At 36.3% G+C, this 26,475-nt stretch overlaps 1 protein-coding gene and 1 long non-coding RNA gene across 3 annotated transcripts in view; one reads left to right on the top strand and one right to left on the bottom strand.

The window, feature by feature from the left end:
• Positions 1 to 26,475, bottom strand: part of SLC38A11 (solute carrier family 38 member 11) — a 61,263-nt gene that overhangs the window by 1,238 nt on the left and 33,550 nt on the right. For both annotated transcript variants that reach the window (XM_029932994.1, XM_029932995.1), the window contains 4 exons: positions 16,323 to 16,393; positions 15,465 to 15,626; positions 11,823 to 11,935; positions 9,139 to 9,270 (listed from right to left, as the gene is read on the bottom strand). In XM_029932994.1, coding sequence (XP_029788854.1) covers positions 9,139 to 9,270; positions 11,823 to 11,935; positions 15,465 to 15,626; positions 16,323 to 16,393 — 478 coding nt within the window. The remainder of the gene's footprint in view (positions 1 to 9,138; positions 9,271 to 11,822; positions 11,936 to 15,464; positions 15,627 to 16,322; positions 16,394 to 26,475) is intronic.
• Positions 1 to 26,475, top strand: part of LOC115286488 — an 85,965-nt gene that overhangs the window by 30,793 nt on the left and 28,697 nt on the right. The window lies entirely within an intron of this gene.

Genomic DNA, 26,475 nt, shown 5'->3' with positions numbered 1-26,475 from the left:
AAATATGAATTATATATTAAATAAAATACAACACAAATTACTAGGATATAACAACTATAATTGCATAACAAATGATATTCTCTTTAAAAACATTTTTTTAATGTTTATTTGAGACAGACAGAGCATGAGGGGAGGAGGGGCAGAGAGAGAGAGGGAAACAGAATCTGAAGCAGGGTCCAGGCTCTGAGCTGTCAGCACAGAACCCAAGGCGAGGATCAAACCCACACACCATGAGATCATGACCTGAGCTGAAGTTGGAAGCTTAACCAACTGGGCCACCCAGGCGCCCCACAGATGATATTCTCTTAAGTCATAAAACAACAACTTTTTAAAAACAGACACTCAATAGCAAATGTGATATTGGTTTAGAATGAAAAGCTAGCTTTCCTTAAAATATGTTTTGCTATATTTGAAAAAGTTCTAATGGAAATATTTAAATATACAGAAAAGTAGAGAGAATAGTATAATGAAATCCCATACACCTATCACCTATGGTTTGCAAGCTTTTTGACACATGATTTTGGCAGATTTTCCCCAGGGAAAAGTCACAGAAAACTGATTTTGAAGTTGGATGATGTAAAAACAGATTATACTTTAAAACAGTTTTAAAAGAAATATTTTCTCAATATTATCATTTGCTAAAATTACTGTTATACTAAGTACCATCCTCATACCAGAAATATTACAACTATGATTCTAAAATTATATATTTTTTTTATCTTTTACAAAAACAGAAGTCCAGAGAAATGAAATGAGATGAATCAGGCAGTATCTAAAAATTTGGAGAATAAGAGGGACCACACTTCATGGGAAATATGTCTATAGTCTGAGATATAAGAATGAGAAAGGAGTGCAAATTGTATTCTTTTTTTAAGGTTTAAATTTATTCTGGGGGAGAGAGAGAGAGCAAGAGAGAGAGAGAGAGAGAGAGAGGCTGAGAGTGAACTGGGGAGGGGCAAAGGGAGAGGGAGAGAGAGAATCCCAAGCAGGCTCCACACTCAGTACAGAGCCCAAAGCAGGGCTTGATCTCACAAACCATGAGATCATGACCTGAGCCAAAAGCAAGAGCTGGATGCTCAACCAGCTGATCCCCCAGGTGCCTCCAATTGTATCCTAATTTAAAATATAAGGACAATGTAATTTTGTCATTCATAGCACCTGCATAAAAAAAGTACCTATCAAGGTACAGAGATTTAAAGAATTAGTTTTCATATGGCGAGAACTGAATGGATTATGGATTCCTTAGGCTGTATCATAACACTTAAACTGACAATGTTTTTTAACTTATGGAAAATACGGTAGAACCCAGTTTGTGTTCATGATAATTACCCCCCTTTGATTTCTTTGAAAAAAAAAAAGAAAACAATGAAAAAGTAATTAAGGTATAAATAGAGGTCTGTGGGTATGGGGATGTATATATGTATAGAGTCTCTTCACTTTACAGGAACAAAGATGTGACGCTCATTCATGGAACTTGATAGTGTTGAGAGTACTATCAGGATGAAAGCCACCACCAGCTGCTGCTAAGAAGCTGTCATCAGTCAGCATTTTGGGACTCTTCCAAACCTAACTTGCTGGGCAGTCCAAAGCAATGGGTGTTCTGTTTATGCTATAATTCTTAAGAGTTGAGAAAGTAGCAATTAGTGGGAAAACTATATAGCTGATGTTTGTACTGGAAGAAGTCCAGTTGGGTATCTTGTCTAGATAGCAGTTACTTTCTTAATATTTGGAAGCTCAGTCTTGCTAGAGGTTGTTGTCAGGACCCAAGATCATCAGGAGAATGATAGAGCAGTTCTCTGCTCTATTCCCTGTAAATTCGTCCTGCTTATTTGATCTGTTTAATATAGCTTTGTGTGAGATATACACCAGGGGCTTTGGAATAATTTTTGGAACTGCTCGACAGGATGTGAAAATTGTAACTGTTTGTTAAAGGGACAATGAGGGGCATCTGGATGGCTCATTGGTTACACGTCTGAGTTTTGATTGTGGCTCAGGTTATGATCTCATGGTTAGTGAGTTTGAGCCCCACGGTGGGCTTTGTGCTGATAGCACAGAGCCTGCTTGGGATTCTGTCTGTCTGTCTCTCTTACTCTGCCCCTCCCCTGCTTGTGCTTTCTCTCTCAAGATAAATAAAACATTAAAAATATTTTTTTAATGTTTTATTTATCTTTGAGACAGAGACAGAGCATAAGTGGGGGAGGGGCAAAGAGAGAGAGAGAGGGAGACACAGAATCTGAAGCAGGCTCCAGGCTCCGAGCTGTCAGCACTGACATGAACATGTCAAACATGAGGTCATGACCTGAGCCGAAGTCAGAGGCTCAACCAACTGAGCCACCCAGGGGCCCCTAAAAATTTTTTTTAAGAAACAATAAAATAAAGCCTTATTTATAAAGGCAGGACAGCACTATCCTTTAATAATAACACTATTGACGCCTGGGCATTCTGCCGTTCACTATAAGGAAATGACAGAAGGTGTTGAAGATTTTCACTGGCAATTCAAATTGCAAAAGTATCTGAATTCTCCTACCAGAATAGAAACCTCTCAAATGATGCAAGGAAGCTGAAAATGAAACAAAAGGATGCTTATACATCTTCTGAATTTCTACTTTATAATCAGTTCGGACTCATGAAATGTATTCCTATACCTTAAAGAGAAATTCTCTCTAGCTCAAGAGATCTTTGGCAGCAAGGACTATGCCTCGCTCACCCTGATGACTGTACCTCTCCGTGCTGGCTCTCACTGGGTAACTGCCTTGCTTTCTTCCTCCTACTTTAAGCTGCACACAGTGCTTGTGGGGCTGGTTACTCTGGCCACAGTCCCCAGCCGCTTCTTTTCTCTTTGTGCTGCTGCAAGTAGAAACCCATAGGGCCCAATTACTGTAGATACCTCTTTTCTATAATAGCGACATCAGTGCCAAGATGCTGGATTCTTGTTACCAAGAATGGGACTTCTATGTATTTTATTTGCTTCTAAAATGAATCCTTTAAAATGGAGTGTGCATTTCCTTTGGAAAATATGTCATTATTGTCGACTGCCATAAAAACAATGTAATTAAAGGGAAGCTAAGCTCTAAATAGGGTTTTGCATTTTATTAAATAACTAATATAACCCCAAATAATTTGTCCTCTATTATTTTAGTTATAGTAATAGCATTTCCCTAAATTTGCAAACCAAAGGTCTGATTGTATTACATATCTCATCAGTGAAGATCATTAGTCTACTTAGTGATGATTCAGAAGCCACAGTAGAAAAGAAAGTTTTTTTGAAAAGAATTCTTAAAATATAACAGTTATTAGGTAAGATAAAAGCTAGTAGCTAAAAATTAATTTAGATGAAAACTTTCAGTTCCATTTTATTTCATCTCCTGGTACTTATTTTAACCCATTATTAAAGTCTAGCCATATATATATATTATGGATTACTCTTAACCTCACTTATAGGTAAATTAAATGCATAGATTTTTAACTTAAAAAATGGATAGAGAAATGAACTCACTGACTTTACATAATTTAAATTAAAGCAAAACCAAACAAAACATGGGCTACAGGGTCTGAAAGTCTGTGTTCACATCTAGATTCTGCCGCTTACAACGAGTGTGAACTATTTAAAGAAACATTTTTTTTTAATGTTTATTTTTTGAGTGAGAGAGAGAGAGAGAGAGAGACAGACAGAGCATGAGCCAGGGAGGGGCAGAGAGGGAGGGAGACAGAGAATCCAGAACAGGCTCCAGGCTTCAAGCTGTCAGCACAGAGCCCCGATGTGGGGCACAAACTCACAGATTGTGAGATCATGACCTGAGCTGAAGTCAGACGCCTGACTGACCCAGGCACCCTTGAACTATTTAATCACTCTATTTAACCACTCTGTGCCTCAGTTTCTTCATCTGTAAAACTAATACAGATCAAGGAAGATAATGCATACAAATCACTTGGCACAGAGTAAATAATCAGTACATGTTAGCTCACACTGTCATTCAGAAGTGGTACACAGCATGCTTGAGGTACTTCTAAAATGTGGCATGATCCAGCCTACATTAGTTATTGAGAAAAATAATACCTTATCTGGCTCTATTAAACATGACAAATGTCCACACAGTAGGGAACTGAGTAAAGACCTGAACATGTTCTGCATGACAAGACTTTTGTTGATTGAAGGAACATATGCTCAAGTGATCTGTAAAAGAATGGAGATCCTCGATTTTCTTACATTCTCATGAAATTCTTTATTTCTTTTGTGCATCTCAGTTTTCTTTCTTTTTTTAAACTTTTTATTAGTTGACAGTGTGTGATACTAGGTTCAGGTGTACAATAAGGTGATTCAACACTTCCACACATCACAGTTTCTCATTACAATAAGTGCCTTCCTTAATCCCATCACCTATTTAACCCAATTCCCTGTCCGTCTCCCCTGCGGTGACCGTCAGTATGTTCTCTATAATTAAGAGTCCGTTTCCTGGTTTGCCTCCCTCTCTTTTTATTTTTTCCTTTGCTTGTTTGTCTTGTTTCTTAAATTCCACATATGAGTGAAATCATAGGGTATTTGTCTTTCTCTGACTTATTTCACTTAGCATTTTACTCTCTAGCTGCATCTGTGTCATTACTAATGGCAAGATTTTATTCTTTTTTATGGATACGTAATATTCTATTGTAGATGCATACCGCATCTTCTCTATCCATTCATCAGTTGATGGACACTTGGGCTGTTTACATAATTTGGCTGTTGTAGATAATGCTGCCATAAACATTGGGCACATGAATCCCTTTTGAATTAGTGTTTTTGTATTCTTTGGGTAAATACCTAGTAGCGTAATTGCTGGATAATAGGGTAGTTGTATTTTTAATGTTTTGAGGAACCTCCATACTATTTTCCAGAGTGGCTGCACCAGTTTTCACCAACAGTGCAAGAGGGTTCTCCTTTCTCCACATTGTTGCCAACACTTGTTGTTTCCTGTGTTGTTAATTTTAGCCATTCTGACAGCTGTGAGGGGACATCATGTTGTAGTTTTGATTTATATTTCCTTGATGATCAGTGATGTTGAGCATCTTTTCATGTGTCTGTTGGCCATCATTTATATGTCTTCTGCCCATTTTTTAAATAGGATTATTCATTTTTGGGGTGTTAAGCTTTTTAAGTTCTTCATATATGTTGGATATGAACCCTTTATCAGATATGTCATTTACAAATATCTTCTCCCATTCTGTAGGTTGCTTTTAAGTTTTGTTGATTGTTCCCTTCACTGTGTAGAACCATTTTATTTTGATGTCCCAATGGTTTATTTTTGCTTTTGTTTCACTTGCCTCAGGGGACATATTTAAAAAGAAGTTGCTATGGGCAATGTCAAATAGGTTACTGCCTATGTTCTCCTCTAGGATTTTTATGGTTTCAAGTCTTACATTTAGGTCTTTAATCCAATATGAACTTATTTTTGTGTTTGGTATAAGAAAGTGGTCCAGTTTCATTCTTCTGCATGTTGCTGTCCAGTCTTCCCAACAGCATTGGTTGAAGGGACTATCCTTTTCCCACTGGCTATTCTTTCCTGCTTTGTTAAAGATTAATTGACCATATAGTTGTGGGTTCATTTCTTTAAAACTAGTATATTTTCCTGGGTTATTACATCATAGCAGACACCTTAGCATTCTTCTTTGTCTTTTTATGAATAACTAGATGACCAGGTTTTTAAAAAGCTGAAGACCTAGAATCATGCTTTAAATTTTTAAAAAGTCTTACACAACCAGCTCAGACCTTGACTTTATAATAGCCCTTCACCCAATATTCTTCTCTGATTATTCTACAATACTAGAATTCTGTATTCACTGCAAAAAATTTCAACGTAAGTACAATAGGGACTCTTTCATGTAATTAAGTGCTTACAATTTTATTGTGCAAGTGTCTGGGAGATAAGCAATTAACAGAAAGCTATGGTAAAATTTAAAAAAATATATCATTACTAAAAAATAAGTAATATGTATATGCTTGCTTAGCTTAAAGGAAACAGGAAACATGTAGTGAGTGATCAGGCAGTTGATAAACATACTTTTTACACCAAAATACTATAATATTAAAAAAGTCCACATACAACCAAATATGAACTCAAATGAGTCATCTAACAAAGTAAGAAATAACAGAGCTGGGGATCATTATGTTGATTCTATCCTCAGTACAGATGAAAGATTACTGTCATTGTCAATACCGTTATTTTTTGGTAACACTTAATATCCTGGTGCTATGCTAGGGAATACCCCTTATGTTCAGGAATGTTTGTGGAAATAGTTCCTGATCTGTGATCCCAAGGGGCAATAGCCCATGCAGTAATTTTAGCACTGTGTCCTTAGCACTAGGCCATATACTATGGAGGATGGATGAGATAGCTAACTATCATTCTTGTCTTCAAAGACTTACTCTCTGGTAAGGAAGGAAAGCTTACACACAGTTCAAACAATACATGATAAATGATAACAATACACAAATCAAGTTAGTGCATTAAGGTAGTAGTCATCCACTTATATAGACCATGGAACATGAAATGATTTTGGATGAACCTACTAGCCTTCAAAATTGAGAAGTAGGTGGATATTACCTTTTTTAAAAGGAAATTTTAACGTTTATTTATTTTTGAGAGAGAGACAAAGCATGAACAGGGGAGGGGCAGAAAAAGAGGGAGACACAGAATCAGAAGCAGGTTCTAGGCTCCAAGCTGTCAGCACGGAGCCCAATGAGGAGCTTGAACCTATGACCGGAGCTGAGATCATGACCGGAGCTGAAGTTGGACACTCAAGCCACTGAGCCACCCAGGCACTCCAAAAGTTACCTTTGATATTTGTGTATTTCTCCTGTGGGCTTTCTTTCCATTGCTGGTGGAATAGATGATTCCCCAGGCTCGTGTGGTATTGCGAAGCTGTCTACTCCCTACTTTTCATATATTCTGCTACAAGAACATACCCAGTAGTGTGTTACTGACTGAATCCTCCACTGCTTTTGCTTGGAACTTCAAATCTAAATGGGATTTGGAAGGAACAGTGTCTTGCACACAGACAATAATGCCTTCATCTATCACTCAACTCTCAACAGAGTGAGTAAATAATGACTTGGTATTCTATCTGTAAAAGTCTGTCCTCCCTGTGGTGCCAGAGATGGGATTCTGAGCAGAAATTCCATAAGGATTATAGAAGAGGAAGATTAATGACTCTACTGTGGTAGATCCATTTCTATTCATTTCTCATCAGATGCCCATCATTGTCCCAGCTCCACAAAATAGAACCAAGGAGTCATTCTTGATGTGTCTCTCTATCCCTATGTGTCACCAAATCCTGTCAATATTTTCTCACAAATGTTTTCTGGGAATCCATCTACTTTCCTTTCTCTTCTTCATGACTTATATAATAGCTGAACTTTTCATGTTTAATTGTGAGATTATATGCTCCATGAAAGCATGAATCCTATCTGATTTCCTCCCATTATTGTATTTTAATTATATAGGAATAATATATATTTGATCAACAAAAACATGAATTAGAATTTGCACTAGACCTCAAATCTTTGTAATCTTTGGACAGAAATGAAAGGAAAATAATAATTATAAGAAAGAATAAATATAAGCCAAAGGATAAAAGAAAATTAATATGGCTTACTCAGAGGCCAAAAATAAGATGGACTAGAGCTAAGGGTAGATTTGGGGAAGTAAATGGTAAATAACTTTCCACAGAAGGCATGGGGTCAGATTACAGAGGCAACAGAGTTTATGCTTGCTCTGGTAGGAAGGTAGAGATTTTTAAGCATTATTATGATACACTGGAAGCAGAGCTTAAATACATGCTAGTTGAAGCAAAAAAACAGTATTAATTCAGATGTGGTATGACAAGCACCTAGATTTGGGAGACAGCAGTACAGATCACTAGGGAAAGGTATAGAGAAGGAAAAATATGTTAAAAAAAAAAAAGAACTTGGGCTGTGGTAAGGGAATGTGGGTGTAACTCTCTTCATTCACACACATTTAATGAATCTCTCTAGGCCTACTTTTACTTAACAAGGGAACTACCAGATCCACTTAATATATAGTTATTTTTAGTAATATTTTTTAAACATTTATTTATTTTTGAAAGAGAGAGAGAATGCGAGAGAGCAAGTAAAGGAGAGAGAGAGAGCGGGAGGGAGTGAATCCCTCTGAACTGACAATGCAGAGCCTGACATGGAGCTCAAACTCATGAACCATGAAATCATAACCTGAACCAAAGTCAGATACCCAATGACTGAGCCACCCAGGCGCCCCTAGTAATATTTATGTATTATAGAAAATAAAATATGTAGGGGATTTGGGTGGCTCAGTTGGTTAAGCATCTGATTCTGGATATCAGGTTATGATCTTACTGCCGTGGGATTGAGCCCTGTGTCAGGTTCCATGTGGAGCCTGCTTAGGATTCTTTCTCACTCTCTGTGTCTGCCCTGTTTGTTTTCTCTCCTTCCCTCTGTCTCTCGAAATAAATAAATAATCATTTAAAAATGAAAGAAAAGAAAATATGAAAAAGTGCTCTAAGCCAGGGTATCTTACCCTCAGCACTACGACATTTGGGTTTGGGTAATTCTTTATGATGGGGCCCATCCTGTGCACTGTGGAGTCTCTAGCAGCATCCCTAGACTTTGCCCAATAGTGGCCAGTGGCACCCACGCACCCAATTGTGACAACCAAGAATGTCTGCTGGGTGAGGCAAAATTTCCCCCACTAGAGAACCACTGCTCTAAAAATATATAGTCCTATAGGGGCACCTGGATAGTTCAGTCAGTTAAGCATCTGATTCTTGATTTCACCTCAGGTCATGATTTCATGGTTTGTGAGTTCAAGCCCCACATTGGGCTCTGTGCTGACATCACGAGATTCTCTCTCCCTCTTTCTGCCCCTCCCCCATTCTCTTTCTCTCTTAAAAATAAAATAAAAAAGATAAACATTTTAAAAAGTACGTAGTTCTATAAAGTATACAATATTATCACTGTAATGTTTACTATTACGAACACATTTTCATTCCATTTCAGAAAGTGATACCCTTGTTAAGGAAAATACAACCTTTGTTAAATGTAAACATTATTTTAAAAGAGATTTTACTTTTATTTTTAGGACAGAAGGTGTAAATTTTAATTGTACTTACATTGAGCTCTAAAACACTTCCAAGGCAATCAATCAGCAATGACACAAGCATGGCTATGGTAATGATAACCACTGTTACAATAATGTGGAAGACCGATGAAAGATTCCCACCAAAAAACACATTGGCAATTACCTGCCAAATAAACACATTATTTAGAGAGGTATTCTCAGAGGCATGCAGGACTTATTAGGAGAGAGCACTTAGGATTATATAAAACACTCCCACTAAGGCAGTCAATCAAATCTTAAGCCATATGAACATCCTGTATTTTCCGAAGTACTTACACACATACACATTTCAATGACAAATATTCTTTGTTGAATTATTAGGCAAGCAGTAGGTTATATTACAGGCTCAGATTATGGTATAATAATGTATGAAAAACTTATTTCTTAAGTGTAAGAATGATCTTGGGAAGTTACCTTAAAAGGTATATGATCCAACAAGGCTGCTACTAATAGAAACTACAGATGCTATTTTAGGTCATCTGAATGAAAGGAGATTGGAGAGATCCATCCAGTCTAATAAAGCAAATGGCCATCAATTTATGACTGGATAAAAAATCAAATAGAATTTAGAACTCGAAAGAGCTTTAGTTACCTAGATCCATCTTTTTTAGAGTAATTGGCCCTATAGCAATCCTGAAATACGCTTGTCTGAGCTTGGCTTGAGATAGGGCTTGAAACATGGGTAGAGCTTACAGCAGAATTACAGACTGAGGTAATAGTGTGAAAAGAGCAAAAGAGGTAAAAAGAACAGGAAAGATACCTATGGAAGACAAGGAGGAGACAATCTGAATAGGGTTGACTCTGTGGAAGGGAATCCCTGAGACAAGGGTTGAAAATGTAGAAGGTCACATGCTAGAAACTCTTAATGAAGCCAACCCTCCAAACTGTACTAAGTAATATTCCTAGATAAGTAACATTCCCCACAGACTGGATACTGCCATCACTCTGCTAATAATGTAGATACTAACAACCTTTACTTATTTATGGTTTTACAATTGGCAATATTTTTCCAAATATTTAAAATTCATTCTTATAGGTGCCTCTGACACATAGATTGTAAGAGTAGAAAGTCACTGAGTGCAGCAGGTTAGTGAGAAACATTCATTAGGGGTCTGGGCAGGCTTTCTGGCACCCTTTTATGTGGCTGGTTACTTTACCTACGAATAGAAATGGTTTTGACTATGTTCATGCTAACTCGTGTGTGTGGGGGGGGGCGGGGGGAAGAGAGAAAAAGGAAGTGAATGAGTGAAGTGTTTTTGAGGTTCCTCTGCCTAGTATTTGCTACTGTGGCAGAGATCTTGATTTAGTTCTGTCTCCCTGTCATGGCAGCTAGAGAGGAAACACAAGCTCCAAGTACTGAAGACATAAGCTGTGCAGGTGGAGTGACTCAGATGGTCCATAACAGTTCACCAGAAACCACACGAGAATGCACCATCTGTTACGGCTGATCTAGAGATCAGATTTGGACCCAAAGTACTGGGCAGAAGCTAAAATAAAACCATTTCCTGCATCCAACAACAGCAAATACTTTATAGGCTGTTAGATTTAAAAAATCTTCATAAAAGTCAAGTACAGTCTACTTCCTTCTTATTTTCAAGATGGAGAACTGGCCTGTGGTTTACACATTTGTCTGTGAGGACAAGCGCTAATTCTAAAGGACATACATAGTGCTGAATATTTCCTTATTCCATTTTGCTGAGCAGTTCCTTACCCCAGCGTAGGCCTAAGGTAAGCACTGGTCTTCCTCTACAAGCCAGCCGATTAGTGAGTGCATTGAAATCTCTGTGGCCTTTAGGCGTTTCACTTCACACATTAGACCAATTCACAGGGTGCACTGTGTCAACAGCCTCTAGGAATAGATCCTAAAACTAAGCCCTTTTCAGTGTGATTGCTGAAAGGACCACTGTGAAGCAGGATCATGTTTTTCTGCTGACTGGTACAGTGGATTTTTCGCTGACTGTATAAGGGATTCCTAACAAGCCCTGTTATCCAATTTTATACAAAAAGAATGAGTTCTTTTTCACTTAATCATCCTTCACAAATCCATATATATAAATACATCACAAATACATATACATGTATAATATATGATCTCTATTATTTTACATGGTGTAAAAATATAGACAAATATATTTGTATAAATATAGAAATGAAAGATATCTGTAAAGCCAATGGTTTAAATTGATTTTGGTTTTCCAGGTACCATAAGATATTTTAGTTTTTTAAAACTAACAAAACTGATCAAAATCTGTTCCAAGGTGCCCTTAATACATGTTGACTTCTGGAACAATCTTAGCAAAAGGACAATTTTGTAAAGCATGTTTTAAATCTCAGTACTTAATTTCTTTGTAAGAGTGTTTTTAAGAAAAAATGACTTAGTTTGGCTCTATTAAAGGCTGGCATTCATTTTGGAATGCAGTTGTATAAATATTTATATGTATGCTAATATAAACTAAACCACCAAACATGATCTTCAAATCCAACTTTTGAAAAAAATAACTTGTAAATATCTGAATATACATTTCACTTTAAACTGGTTGAAGAAGAAAACTTTATAAATTATATTCCTTGTCATGCACTTGCAAATTTACAGAATTAAATTATTTACAAACCTTCCTGAATTAAATGTAGTTGAGGGATCAACTAGATAAAGTGTTAGAAAGGAATTGTGCTTACCTCTCTAGTCACAAAGCATTCAATTGGGTACGTTAAAATGACAGTAACTCCATAACAGAACCTTCCAAATGTTACCAGGTCATCGTTTCTGCAATAGCTTTCGAACAAGTCTCCTAAAGAATAATATAAAATAGATTTATTTCAACTGAATGTTTGAGATAAACACCTAACAAATCAGATATTGGCTATTTATTATCTAAGTGAAGCTATAGAAACTTCCTATAATCAATGGAACAGATTGCCAAGGCTAAATATAAGTGCTTTTGCATTCAATAACTCTATAATCATGGACCGATATGAAAACTAGTACCTGTGCCAACTTGAAGGTGAATGTATCACTAATAATTTTTCCCTTACTCTCATTGTTTGGTTTTGTAGATCTTCCTTAAATTTTTATCAACTTCTGGGGTGCCTGGGTGGCTCAGTTGGTTAAATGTCTGACTTCAGCTCAGGTCATGATCTCATGGTTAGTGGGTTCGAGGCTCAGGGTCGGGCTCTGTGCTAGCTCAGAGCCTGAAGCCTGTCTTTGGATTCTGTGTCTCCCTCTCTCTCTGACCCTCCCCCATTCATGCTGTCTCTCTCTCTCTCACAAAATAAATAAAACATTAAAAAAATTAAAAAAAAATAAATTTGTATCAAGTTCTGAAAAATACTTTCATGCATTGTCTTCTGACACCTGAATCAACTCCCTAAATTCTTGAACACTGGCTTTTAAACCTACTTCTGGTCTTTGTTTCTGGTAAATAAGTGACTTCGTTATTTAAAAAAAAGTCTGTTAAAATAAACAAATTTCCTTTTGAAATGTTATTCTTAGACCAAGGGCAGTCCTTAAAGGAAGAGTAGACCAGTACATCTGGGGAGCTGAATTTCCTGTAGATTGAGCTATAGGGTTCAATCACAAACCCCTGTCCACAGCAAGAATTTACCTTTCATGGTATCTGATGAATCCCGGTGTAAGTGCACTGATTTAAAAGTGTGAAAATGTGGTTATTTCTGAGGAAAAGCATTATGTTTAATTAGTTCTACACTAAACAATGGACATGTACTCATTGAATCAATTCTTTTTTTAAAAATTTTTTGTTTATTTTTGCGAGAGAGAGAGAGAGAGAGAGAGAGAGAGACAGCGAGAGCTGGGGGGGAGACACGGGGGCGGGGGAGGGGAGTCAGGAAAGGGGCAGAGAGAGAGGGAGACACAGAATCCTAAGCAGGCTCCAGGCTCTGATCTATTAGCACAGAGCCCGACATGGGGCTTGAACTCACAAACTGTGAGATCATGGCCTGAGCCAAAGCTGGACACTTAACTGACTGAGCCACCCAGGCGCCCTGAACAAATTCTTATTTAGAGACTGTATTTTCTCAGACATCTATGGAGAAATAGAGGGATCTAATGAGGGCCCACAAGTCAGGGGAGCAAAAAGCTTCCCAATACAAACAATATTTGGGCCTGCTTATTTCCTAATTGTAACATGCTTACATTTTAAAATTTTAGTCACATTTTCCAGTTGGACTGAATAGAAAATCAGATCAAAGGCACACACTACTATTCTGTTTAAAAAGAAAACCAAACTACATTTCTGTCTTTTTTTTTTTCTTTAAAAAGCTAAATGACCTGGCTCTGTCAAGACTCTAATGACTCTTCACCCCTCCTCCCGTCTATTAGAACAAATGTACATTACTTTCTAGTGTCCCTTCAGGCAGAAAGGATTAAACCACGAAGCAGTGGTGGCAGAGAACTGTTTCAAGGTTGACTGGAAAGGTTCCACCATTCTGAGAAAAGAGGACTGGAGGTCCCTGTTCACTAACCTTTGCTAAAAAATGGGCCCTGCACCTTTTCAAAAGTGCCTGGGAACGTCAAGAACAACCTGGAGTCCTTACTGCCTCACAAGGTGAAATTTATCTACTAAAAGGGAAAAGAAAAGAAGCATGCAGTATGCACACATAAGAACAGATTTGCCAAAATGAAACAGCCTGAAGGAACAATGTCAGCTTATTCCAGCTGAGTCTAACTATATTTTTGGGAATTACAGCTAGGTTTAAAAAACACAAAAACCCAAACCCAAACCGACCTGTCAGCTTTGTTATATAAAGATTTAATTATATCTAAGCAATTACCACTGATAACAACATTAGGAAAGTGTGACTAAGACAAAGGATTTATGTCTTACAGAGAAGGCATTTAAAAACCAAGGTTTTGTACAGACTGGAGCTTACAGGCCATTCACCTTGGCAAATGATGTAGCAATAGTGATATATGACAGTGTTCTGAAACACAATTTTTATCAAGATGTTCAAGATCAATTTGTTACTGCACTCTAATGGCATATGCATTTATTGCATGTTTGATGGTGTTGGAATTATGCTAACCACTTTGTTTTGAAGGAATTTTTACTTTTTTCTTTTTTTCTTTATTTGAAAAACCTCTGCCTATAATCATAGTCACCAGTAACCTCTATTTGAAACAATGCACTGTTCACTCAAGACTGCCTACTGTCAAGCGAAGAGGAACTGGAGGAAAAGAGACAGACAGCTTTTAATGGGTCACATTAGACCAAAATGGGTTAGTCAGCAAGAGAGAATGGAAAGAAAATTGGACTGGGAGTCGGGAAACTTGTTTTCTACTTTGTCACCATCCAGCTTGGGCAAGTTCCTTCACCTCTTTGTGTTCTAAGCAGGGGGTAAAACTAGTTATTCCACTTACCTTCATAGGGTTGTTTCAAGGTCAAATGAGATAATAGACCTGCAAAAGCTGTGACATGTTTGAATCACAGCATTTAGCGGGCTGTCAGATTACCCTGGATATTACACTACACGGAGGAGTGAGTGCACAGGTCAAAGGAAGCAGAAGAGATAGCCATTCAGCTGTGGGCCTGGGTGAACAGGGAAAAGAGAAGTGAATTCAGTGTGGAGTGGTGCCATGGGGGAGGAGGGAAGGAAGGGAGGGGGTGGTTTTGTAGGAAAGATGATGTTTTGTATTTAAGGTAAGAACAGGACAACTAAGTAGGTATGTCCTGCAGGAAAGAGACTGGAAATGAAAAGAAAGATCAGGACTAGAGTTTAAAACGAGGACAATCTCCAGAGAATTTGTTAAGAGAAAAGAAGGCAACTTACCTAAGCCAGTTAATGGAGAGGGGTTGGGTGGGGGGAGAGGGGGAGAGAAGGTAGCGTAGAGCAGACAGCAGTCACTCCAGGAGTAAAAAAAAAAGAACAGAGTGAATGACGATGTGGTGGTGCTGCTTCTCCTGCGGGAGACAAGGCAGGATGTTCAGAACTGTTAAGTGATTCACAGAGGTGCATGAGAATCAGAACCAAGAAGATTATTCACTTTGAAGAGTGGGAAGATACTGGTATTTCTGAAAGTGAAGTTGTAGGGAGCAGTGGGGAAGGAAGCCGGAATTCAAGTACTTTAAAAGGAAAGCACGGCAGAAGAGAGAGAATGAACTACAGAAATAGGGTTAGCAGTTTAAAAGGGAGAAAATCACAAAACAGAAACAGCAGAGGCAGGAAGGGAGAGGAGAGAACAGGTAGAAGAGATTAGTGATACTTCGAAGTAGAACATTCTGTGTAATTGTACCCAAAATGAGAAGTGACAGAACCACTCCATGCGAGTAGCAAAATATGCTGAGATGGAATCTCTCATTTTACCTTGGGTGTAGCCAGTAAATGTCAAGTATCCACATGTAGCAAAGAGGATACTGATAAATACAGAAGCCAAGGTGGACACGTGGATGATGCGGGACCACTTAGTTACTGTGGGGTCTTCCAAAGAACCATAAACTAAGAAGCAGTTATGGTGGCAAATAAATGCTGCAAAACAAAACAAAACAAAACAAAACAAAACTGTTCAAAACAAAAAAAAAGAGCCTCATTAGAGCAAACGCTAAGGTTTTCTTTTTCTTCTGAAAATTTGGAGATGTATAGGACTTTGGAATGCTACTGAAGTTCAAATACATTAATTTACTAGCTATGTCAGAAAATAACTTTTCTAACAGCTTTAGGAGAAATTTGACTCACAATGGCTTTCTGTAGTCTCTTCACATCACTCTTGATACAAACCAGGCCTATCCAACTTTTCTCTCCTATTTTCCATTTCCTACTGGCCTCCCAGTTTTAAGGGAAATCTAAACAACCTTATATTTCCAGTCCATGGCTTCTTTTCCAGTCTGGAATATAACCAAGTAGCTTTAGACATCTGGCCAATTTGTAATACTCTGTGTGCAAGGTTTTGAAGAAGAACATAACATTCGCTAGATTTTCAAGTTAAGAAACAAGATGACTTTAATGAGTTTTCTGCATGAGGATGACACTTGTCCAAACTAAATCAACTTTTAGTGATGAGTGAGAAGAGTTTCTCACGAATTTTATGTTGGCACAAACTAGATCATATGCTGCTAATAGGAAGTCTAAAACTTAGGACATCTGCTCTCCAGACACAAATAGGAAACTTTTTCATTATACAAAAGAGTCCATATTGAGAAAGGGCCTTTGAAACCATATACTCACCAAATGACATAACACCAACAGCCTGGATGGCATTGGGCTTTGCAAAAACCCAGGCATCTTCTGTTTTTGGTCTAGAAGACAAATCAAGTATTTAGTGAATGATCAAATAAATACAAGCCTAAGCATATCAGAGAACACGAAATGGTGTCACACTAAAAACTGAGTCAGAAATTAATAAGGGGCTCCTTCCTTAATTGTAAATAATTCCTCAGGAACTTGAATATAATGGTAACCTTGGTACTCTAAAATGCAAGTCAAATGCTTGAAAAGACTATTTTTACATATATAAAATACCCACTGGCTCCTTAATTTTGTGACTTTACTCATCAATTTAACAAGAAACGTTGGTTATGTACTCATCACTTAAGAGACTCACTGAGGGAAATACAAATATTAATAATGCAATGTTCTTCCTCAATCAATATTTCCCTTCATTCCCCTTTAACTCATTCTCCAGGCTCATCCTACCCAAGGAAAATTCATAGCTGGCACTACAGTTTACTGAAAAAGGTGGACATGAACTAATATTAATTGAGGATGTACTTAACTGTATTCTGAGAACTATCCTATGATATCTCAATCTTCATAATAACACTTAAGAGTTACTGTCACCGTCTAATACGTTAGGAAGGTTAAGCTCTGGGTAGTGGTAGAACTTGTCAAACTTCCATGGATACTAAGTGAAGAAGTGGAGATTTGCTGCCCACCCCTTTCATACTAAACTGTCAGTGGCCTCAAATTCTCACCTGTAGAAATACTTCTCAAAGACATTTTGGAAATATATGAACTTTAAATTACCTGAAAAATCCTATTTCTTAGCATAATTAAAAATACTTGCCAGTCTGTCTATTGGCAGAGACTGGTGTCCCTGGTTAACATATCCCCAATAATGGTGAAGAGTCTAGGTTCCAAGGTCAGATAGCTGGTGTTAGTTGTTTGGCCCCTTCTACCTATTAGTTGTGTGACTGTAGGCAGGTTATTAACATTTCTGTGTTTCAGCTTTGGTAGGGTAATGATAGTAGTAATTAACCTATTGAATTGTTGTGCGAATTAAATATGTTGTGTGAGAAAATATGTAAGTTTTCTGGAAGAGAGCCTTACATACAGTAAGTGTTCAGTAAGTGGTCACTAGTATTCTTAGCTTATTATTACTATTCATTGTCATTTGATAAAATGTAGGGAAAATGTTAAAAGATGTTCAGCTTCCCTGCAAAGGACAGGCTTGAGTGAAACCCAGAAGAATACACGAGGACAGAAGGGGGGAAAAGAGGACGGAGGGTCTTAGAAAGCATAAAGGCAATAGGTGTTAACCCACCTAGTTTGTAAGTTTGTTATTCATTCTCTATATAAAATAGGAACACAAAAATAGTCTCATTTGCTTTGTCAAAGTTAGTGGGATTTATGCATTATATCACACCCCCCCCCATTTGAAATTAGCAGTTACACAAAAGAGCTTGCTGGCCCACACGGGAGGCCTCAGGCTGTTACAAGGCTTCTGTGATTCCCAGTTTTTAAAGTGGGAGCTGCTGCCACCTGCTGCCTCCACTGTTCCTACTGCAGTGAACATCAACGGGGAACTGCGTACCTGTCAAATTCCAGTGTTACCATGGGAAAGTACATAGTTTGCCCATGGTCTTTAAAACATCATATAGAAAAGCAGCACTAAAATTGCAGAAACTTGTGGGTACCTGGGTGCCTCAGTTAGTTAGGCATCCAACTTCAGCTCAGGTCGTGATCTCGCGGTTCCTGAGTTTAAGCCCCGCGTCAGACTCCGTGCTGACAGCTAAGAGCCTGGAACCTGCTTCAGATTCTGTGTCTCCCTCTCTCTCTGCCCTTCCCCACTCAGGCTCTGTCTCTCTCTCTCTCTCAAAAATAAATAAATATTTAAATTTTTTAAAAAAATTACAGAAACTTGGAAGATTTTAAACTTTTTAATATGTTTTAAAATATCTACTTTGTCTGTTACATTTGTATTTGTACATGGATAATACAACTCATTTTCCCTTTCAGTACAGATTGTGGTGGTGTTCTACTTTTTAATTCTTTTATTGGTAATAAAAATGTAGAGGTTTGATTTTCATTCTTCTTCCTCCACTTAAGTTTTCAAAATCTTTCCTGGTCCATATGTTTCACTGAATATATTCCTAGATAAGATGGAGTGTGAAACAGTAACAAAGAGATAATTTTGAATTTCCTGTATTCAGCTTAGTGATGTTGATTTTATAAGATGGAAAATACCAGAAAAAGATGTTACTGATAAGAAAGCACATGTGTCCAAATCTAGGTAAAGAGAAAGAAAGAGACATTAAATACAGCTTTCCAATCTTTTATAAAAGAGCCTGAAGTTAGTTCCAGAATCAACCAGCTACACACACATATATGCGCAAGCTAGAGGCAGGGTGACGGACAGAAAGTTTCTCGGTGTATTTTGAGATTTCTGAAAACTTGATACCCATCATGGCTGAGAAAATGAAGTTATAAACCGTTCTGATTTTAGACTAGAGATGCTGAAATACAAAATGAAATAGTATCGAAAGTAACAAACAGTGTATAAGAAAAAATCCTGAGTGGGCAGAGTGTTTCTAATAAATGCAAGGATTGTTCAATAACAGAAAGATCTATTAATGTAATTCATCTCTTCAAGAGATTAATGGAGGAAAAACCTTATGAGCATTTCAAAATATGTAGGAAAGCCTACAATCTAGCATTTCACTTGAAAAGTATGCTAAGCAAACTATTAACAAAATAGAACCTCCTTAACCTGATAGACTTACCTCCAAAATCTATAGCAGATGACACATTTAAAAGTGAAAATTTAGAAATATTATAATTAAAGGTGAAAACCAGGTAAGGATTTTTACTATCACTGCTTCTGGACTATATTCCTAGAATTTCTAACTAATGAAATAAAATAAAATAAGAAGTCATAAGATATGTAGTCAGTGGAAATCGATAAATTATTTGTACCCAACAGAATTGTGTACACAGAAAACGCAGGAGAATTTACTGACAAGCTATTGGAATTAATAAGAGTATTTAGCAAGCTTACTGAATATAAGCTTGATACATGGAAATCAATAGGGTTGATGTACCCAATTAAAATGTCTTCTAAATGGCAGTGTCAATAAAAACACTACATATTTTAGAAGATATGCATAATCTTAATGGCATGATATAATTGTATGGAAAGATACAAATAAAGGGCGAGATATACTGTATCCATATATATGAATAAGAGGACTCAATATCATGTAGATGTCCGTTCTCCCCCAAATTAATATTTAAATTTAAAGAATAAAATATGATATTCAAGGAGGAAATAATTTTTTAAACCTATAAAAAGCAGCATAAAGATTGAGAAACATGATAATGCTTGTATAATAAAATAATCCATATACAAAGTTATAAAGATAAGCTGGAAATGAGATTTGTTTTATATATAAGACATTCCAATAAGTAATGAACAATAGTCAATTGACAGAAAAGGAGATGATAATAGTTATGCTACAAGTTGCTCACTTTCCTTAATAATCAAAGAAACTCAAATAAAATCCATAAAAACAGGCATTTCACACTTTATTCAACCATAGAAATGTTGATAAATCCCTGGGAAAGAACACTTTGCAGTTATTATGAAGAGAAATGCAACTTGTAAAGACTTCGGAGAAGAGTTTGATAATATCTAATAAAGCTGGAGGTTCTCAAAACTTGTAAGCAAACAATTACATTTCTACATACAGGACCTAGGCCAGGAAAGTACACACATGCACACAAAAATATGGATAAGGATGTTCACTACTTCATTGTTTATATTAGCCAAACTTTGGAAATGACCTCAATTTCAATAACATTGATAAATAAATCCGTAAGTAAAATGTGACATAAACAAAATTGTGTGCTATAAGAGCAATGAAAAAGAGTCACTTAGTACTAACCATATCAAAATGGAAATATATGAAATATAATACTGAAGGAAAAATCATGAGTTGTAGAAGAGAATGTGCAATTTCTTGTTTACCATAGTGGTTATAAATGTATATTTTTACAAACATACTAATCAATACTAGGTATTATTGTCAACACATAAATGCATAGTACAAGTATAAAAGCATAAATAGGAATGATTTAAACCAACTTAAGAATAATAGCTATCTCTAGGGAAAGAGAAATGAATTGACTTTTAAATATGATAGTCTATTGCTGCCAAATATTGGAAGTAAATACAGAAAATTATTTAAAAAAATCTAGCCCAATTACTTGCTTCATGAACTTTATATGACTATGTAATATCCTATGCATAAAACCTTTCTGGATCTGGAACTAATTTTAACCATAAATTTCCATAATTCTACAAAATTCCAAATGTTCTACAACTGAAACTACATTCTTCTTGTTTTCCAATCACTTATTCAGCTCATTCAATTTTCAACATATATGTGTTGACCGCAACCTATGTAGCAATCAGTGTTATAAATCGCTGGGGATCGTGCAGAAAAAAAGACAAAAGAAAGAAGTCAACTATCTTGGTCTATATTCCATATCATAATTTAGAACATCACTATATAATAATGCTTTCTGGGATGATGGAAATATTCTAGATCTGTGCTGTCCAATATGCTTACCATTAACCACATGTGGCTATGAGCCTTTGAAATTATGGCTAGTATGACAGAGGAATTAGTTTTTAATTTTATTTAATTTTATCTAATTTAAATGAATAGCCACAGGTGGCTAGTTGCTACTAGGTTGGACAATACAGATCTGGAAGGAGTCATATAGATAACTTTTTTCCAGAGACCTAATTATTTTCTAATAGCTAAAAAAGTTAAAGAAATCACCTAGAGAGGTTTAGTTTTTTCCTATAGTGTAGCTTATGCTGTAAAGTTCAGCTATTATTTACCACTTGAATTTTCTGAAAGGCAAGTAGAAGAATGGAAGAGTTGAATATAACAATAAACAGAAAGAATAACTTATGAAGAATCATGGATATCAGAGAATCTTCAAAATAAAGCAAAAAGCAAAGAAACAAACAAACAAACCCAACACACAACAAAGAAAGAAACTGAAATTGTTATCATGAATACAGACATGGCAGAAAAGATATGGTACCTTGTAGTCATGCTGAAATACTATAAAATATGAATCAATGAAGTGACATTTAATTTCTTATTACAAAATGATTATAGGGTTACTAAAATTTTAAAGTATGATTCACAATGAATTACCTGTAAACTGGGAATTACTTTCAAATGATCATTCAAATTCAAACATATTACTAACATATAAGTCTTGTGGAATATTTATTTTGTACAAAAAGAGGCAAGTCTTCTTCTGAAGAAATGCCCATATAAGAACTACTCTCCAATTCCTCTTTGTTTTAGCTTCTTCTATTGCTACTGTTGAAGTTTATTTCCCTGAGGAACTGAAACCAACTGCATTCACTGGTGTGTGTGTCTAGAGTTTGCAGTGGAAGCCAATAGTTCTGAAATTAGTCCAGTGAGGTCAATAGCATCTCTTCAGCAAGTGTTATTGTTACCTGCTGATGAATGGACTAGCTTCTTACCTCTACTTGGCTCCTACCTGCTTCTTTTATTTTCTGTGATTATTTTCATTGGCCACAGACCATACTGTGGTTAATACCAATAAAGGACAACTAAAACAATAATGAACTTAATTTCCTCTATGAAGGATAACCTTACAACTGAGAAAAAAAACATATGGAATACAGAAAGCTGTAATGGAAAAAAATACGAGCTAGGTTAGACAGGCTTGGATTTAAATCTCAGCGTTATGATATACTAGCAGGGTGCCTTGGGGCAGATTAGTTAATCATACTGGTCTCCATTTGCTCTGATGAACAGAAACAATATTAATAATTCTATTTACATAACTGGCACAGGGTTAAATAAGAAAAAGTATGAGTGTGTTATATATAGCGGGCAATCAGTGTTGGATGAGACCTCCTTCCCTTATGTTATCATTAAAGTAACAATGCATGTCTTAGACTTGCTATAAGAACCTGAAAATACATGAAATGCAATCTTCATCATGGTATGTATAGTTCCTTTAGAGAATAAAGGGACCTTGAGGAAGTTGAGCTATTTTATTTAAAATAAGTGAATGATTAATCTTGAGAATAGACATAGATGCTACCAAATGGGCAGCCACTTGGTTGATAAGGATGTAAAAGATGAAATGGTTCATTTATGTTTTGGATATTCACAGTAAATACTCAGTATTCTACCCCATATACTGATTTTCTGCGCAAGTGGGTCTGTCAAATTGGTGCAACTTCCAGCTGCCTAGGTCCATTTTAGACAATCTTGGGGTACGTGGAGCGGCTCACCTCACTCCAGGGTTTATGTCTTAGCCCAGCCATCAGTCTCCCCAGCTGAGCTGCAGCTCTGTGTTGATACGATAAATTTTACTACAGTGGGTGGAGACAACCACCAATGGAAGATAATTAAACATTTGAATAAAAGAGGGCATTCATTAAACCTGAAGATATTTGACATCTAAGATGAATAGACAAGCAAACTGCCTGATTAATTAATCACTGGATAATATCTTAGACTAATTGCTTCAGAGAAAAAACAATTTAAAATTAACTTTTTGCATTTTAAAGCTTCTATCTACACATACATGCATCCATGAACACACAGATTAAGGATTCTTCTTAATATTTTTTGTTATATAAATTTCAAATTATAGAAAGGGTTTTATTCTTTCTGTATTGCTAAAAGTTCTTCCTTTTGTATTTTGCTACAAAGAAAGATTATGAAAGAATATAGTTAGTTATATTTTATTATTGGCATTGATAAAATAGTATAGTGACATTTAAGTTTATTTCTTGAACACTTACAACTATCTTCTTAGAGACAGTCAGAGGCTACCTACCTGAACAGGAAACAAGAGTTTCATTATGCAGAATTACTTGGGGGACTTGCATTTTGTTTTAATAAGGTGAAATGGCTTATACATATTACAAACTCTTGAGGCGTGTGTGTCTGTGTGTGTGTGTGTGTGTGTGTGTGTGTGTGTGTTTAATAGTTTTTGGAAGCAATAGGAAATAGATCTCTCACAATTTTTACCATATTGAAGACACTAACTTTTACCAAATGCATAAATGACAGGCAGAAATAATCAATACCTAATTTTGGGTGCTAAAGAAATACCCAGCAAAACAATATAGAATCTTAGTTTAGTCATTGTATTTCACAGCTATCTTGTCCCAAAGCTCTAAATTAAGTGCCAATACAGACGGTAGTTGTTCTTTCTTCTGTTTCCTGATCTCTCAATCAAGTAATAGCATAATAGTGGCTGTAAACTAAGAGATAGGGAGTAACGATCCAGTAATTAGATAAATTTTGAGATAGAATTTTTTAACCATCCCTTACCTGTATACCTGTCCGGTAAGGTCTACTCCCTTCATGGCATAGTTGCAAGTCCCACAAAAAAGGAAATATACCTTCTTTCTCTCCTCAGATCTTATAAAAATGATGTTAAAGGAGTTTAAAATGGGAATAAATCCATGGGTGAGGAGATAATGGAAAAGAGACATCAGTGCAGAAGACATTTTGGGAACATGAAAGCAGATGCTTACATGGTAAGCTGCTGAGAATGGAAAAAGTAACAACCAGAGAGAGAGAGAGCCAATGATGAGAAAGAGCTGATTCCTTTGGCAAAACTCGTGTGTGTGTAAGACTCAGAGACAACAGAAAGCTACGTGGGATGCCCTGGAAAATGGAGAAAAAAAAGAAAAATGAAAGATATGAGATCCTGGGTATAAGGAATCTACCACAAAAAAAGAGGATGACAGTGGAGCAGCAAACAGAAATCAGTCCATTCAGAAAGCAGCAAGGGGGTAGAGGGCTAGACGGCTCTGGGGGGGAGGTCTCCAAGAAACATAAATAAATAAAATCAGTAGATTATCTAACATGTTTGAGCATCTGGAGAAGGAGTAACAAAAATGATCAAAATCAAAAGCTAAACTAGGAGAAAATATTTGCAAATGACACATCTCCTGAAACACAAAGACCACTTAAAACTCAATAATAAGAACACAAACAATCCAATTGAAAATGGGCCATAGAGTTTAACAGACACCTCACCAACAGGTATGTATATATACACACATATATACATTGTACATATACATATAGGTAATGTAAATTACCAATTTGAATATGTATATATTCATATACAGATGGTAAATAAGTATATGAATAGATGCACCATATCATATATCATTAAGGAAATGCACATTAAAACAATAATGAGACACTACTACACACTCATCAGAATGGCCAAAATCCAGAACACTGACAACACCAAATGCCCATGAGGATATGGAGCAACAGGGACTCGTTCATTGCTGGAGGGGATGCAAAATCATACAGCCGCTTTGGAAGACAGTTTGATGGTGTCTTACAAAACTAACATATTCTAACCATACAATCCAGCAATTGTGTTACTTTACTTGTTATTTATCCAAAAGATCTGAAAACTTCTGTTCACACAAAAACCTGCACCTGATGTTTGTACCAGCTTTATTCATAACTGCCACAACTTGGAAGCAACTAAGATGTCCTTCAGTACTTGAGCAGATAAATTGTGGAACATCCAAACAATAGAATATTACTCGGTGCTAGAAAGAAATGAGCTACCAAGCCATGAAAAGACAGGAAGAAATCTAAAATGCATATGGCTAAGTGAAAGAAGACAATCTGAAAAGGAGATATATATATATATATATATATATATATATATATATATATACACACACATGTGTATATATATATGTGTGTGTGTATATATACATATATGATTCTAACTATATTTCATTATGGAAAAGTTAAACCTATGGAGACAGAAAAAAGATCAGTGGTTGGTTGGTGTTGGAAGGTTGGGGGAAGAGGTGAATAGGCAGAACACAGAGGATTTGGGGGGCAGTGAAAATACTCTGCATGATAATATGAGGGATACATGAGATTATACATTTGTACAAACCTGCAGAATGTACAACACCAAAAGTGAACTCTGATAGGAACTGTAGGCCTTGATAATTATGATGTACTAATGTGGGTCCATCAATTGTAACCAATGTACTACTCAGGTGGGGGATGTGGACAAAGGGAGGGGCTACACATGTGTGTGGTGAGTGGATCTATAGAAAAATCTCTGTGCCTTCCTTTTAACTTTGCTGTGAACCTAAAACTGCTTTAAAAAACTCAAAGTTTTACAAAAAAAAAAGAAAAGAAAGAAAAAGCTAAATTGGACATCCAGCGAAATCTGGTTAGAAACACAATCAAAAGCAATTATTTATTGACTCTAGGAAAAAACTATACAAGAATAGAAATACAACTAATTTTGAACATGGTGTTTTATCTCCATGCATTAGGATATGGTCAAAAGGAAAAATAATTTGAGAGAGAGATAAATCTTCATCTACTACGTAAGAATACAGAGAGAATCCAGAAATAATAGTTACAAGCAAGCACATTATGCAGAGGTAAAGATACAGATGAAACAGAAAAAGATTGGTAAAAAGGTTTCTCTATTTCATTAAAAGCCATTTGTAATATTTGATTTTGTAAAAACATGGGAATGCATTCTTTTCAGAAAAAATAAAAGCAATACTGGGAAGCAGCAGGAACCTATAAAATGTCTTATGAAGTTTCAAATGGATCACAGCAGAATAACAGACTTACCATAGATTCAGATGATTTAAGGTGTAATGCTTCAAATGCTTTAATATATTTTACTATTAACACAAATAGAGACTGGCTTATAGCAATTTGTAACTCTGGTACAGCAAATTACTTTCAAAACAATGACTGCTTCTCTTACTCCAAAAAAAAAAAAAAATCCAGTCAGATGTGTAATTATATTCTTTTTAGAAACCTTTTGTATGTGTGGAGGGGGATGGGAGTAGGGAGCTTTAGGGAACATAAATTCACTTTGCAAAATTATTTCAGTTCGGATTCGTGGATTCGGACATTCATTCTATTTTGAAAGGCAAGCTCCACCTTATTTTCACAACAGCTGAGCAGTAATAAGGCAAAGCAGCGGAAAGCAGGTCCTCTCAAATATATCTCTAGTCTTCACAGACTTATGAAAACAAGCTTCAAGGGGATTGCTTCTGATCCTGAGC

The sequence above is a fragment of the Suricata suricatta genome, chromosome 3, assembly GCF_006229205.1.
Source record: "Suricata suricatta isolate VVHF042 chromosome 3, meerkat_22Aug2017_6uvM2_HiC, whole genome shotgun sequence".
Classification (NCBI taxonomy): Eukaryota; Metazoa; Chordata; class Mammalia; order Carnivora; family Herpestidae; genus Suricata; species Suricata suricatta.
The sequence above is the reverse complement of the archived record's forward strand: the minus strand, read 5'-3'. Positions and strand labels throughout refer to the sequence as shown.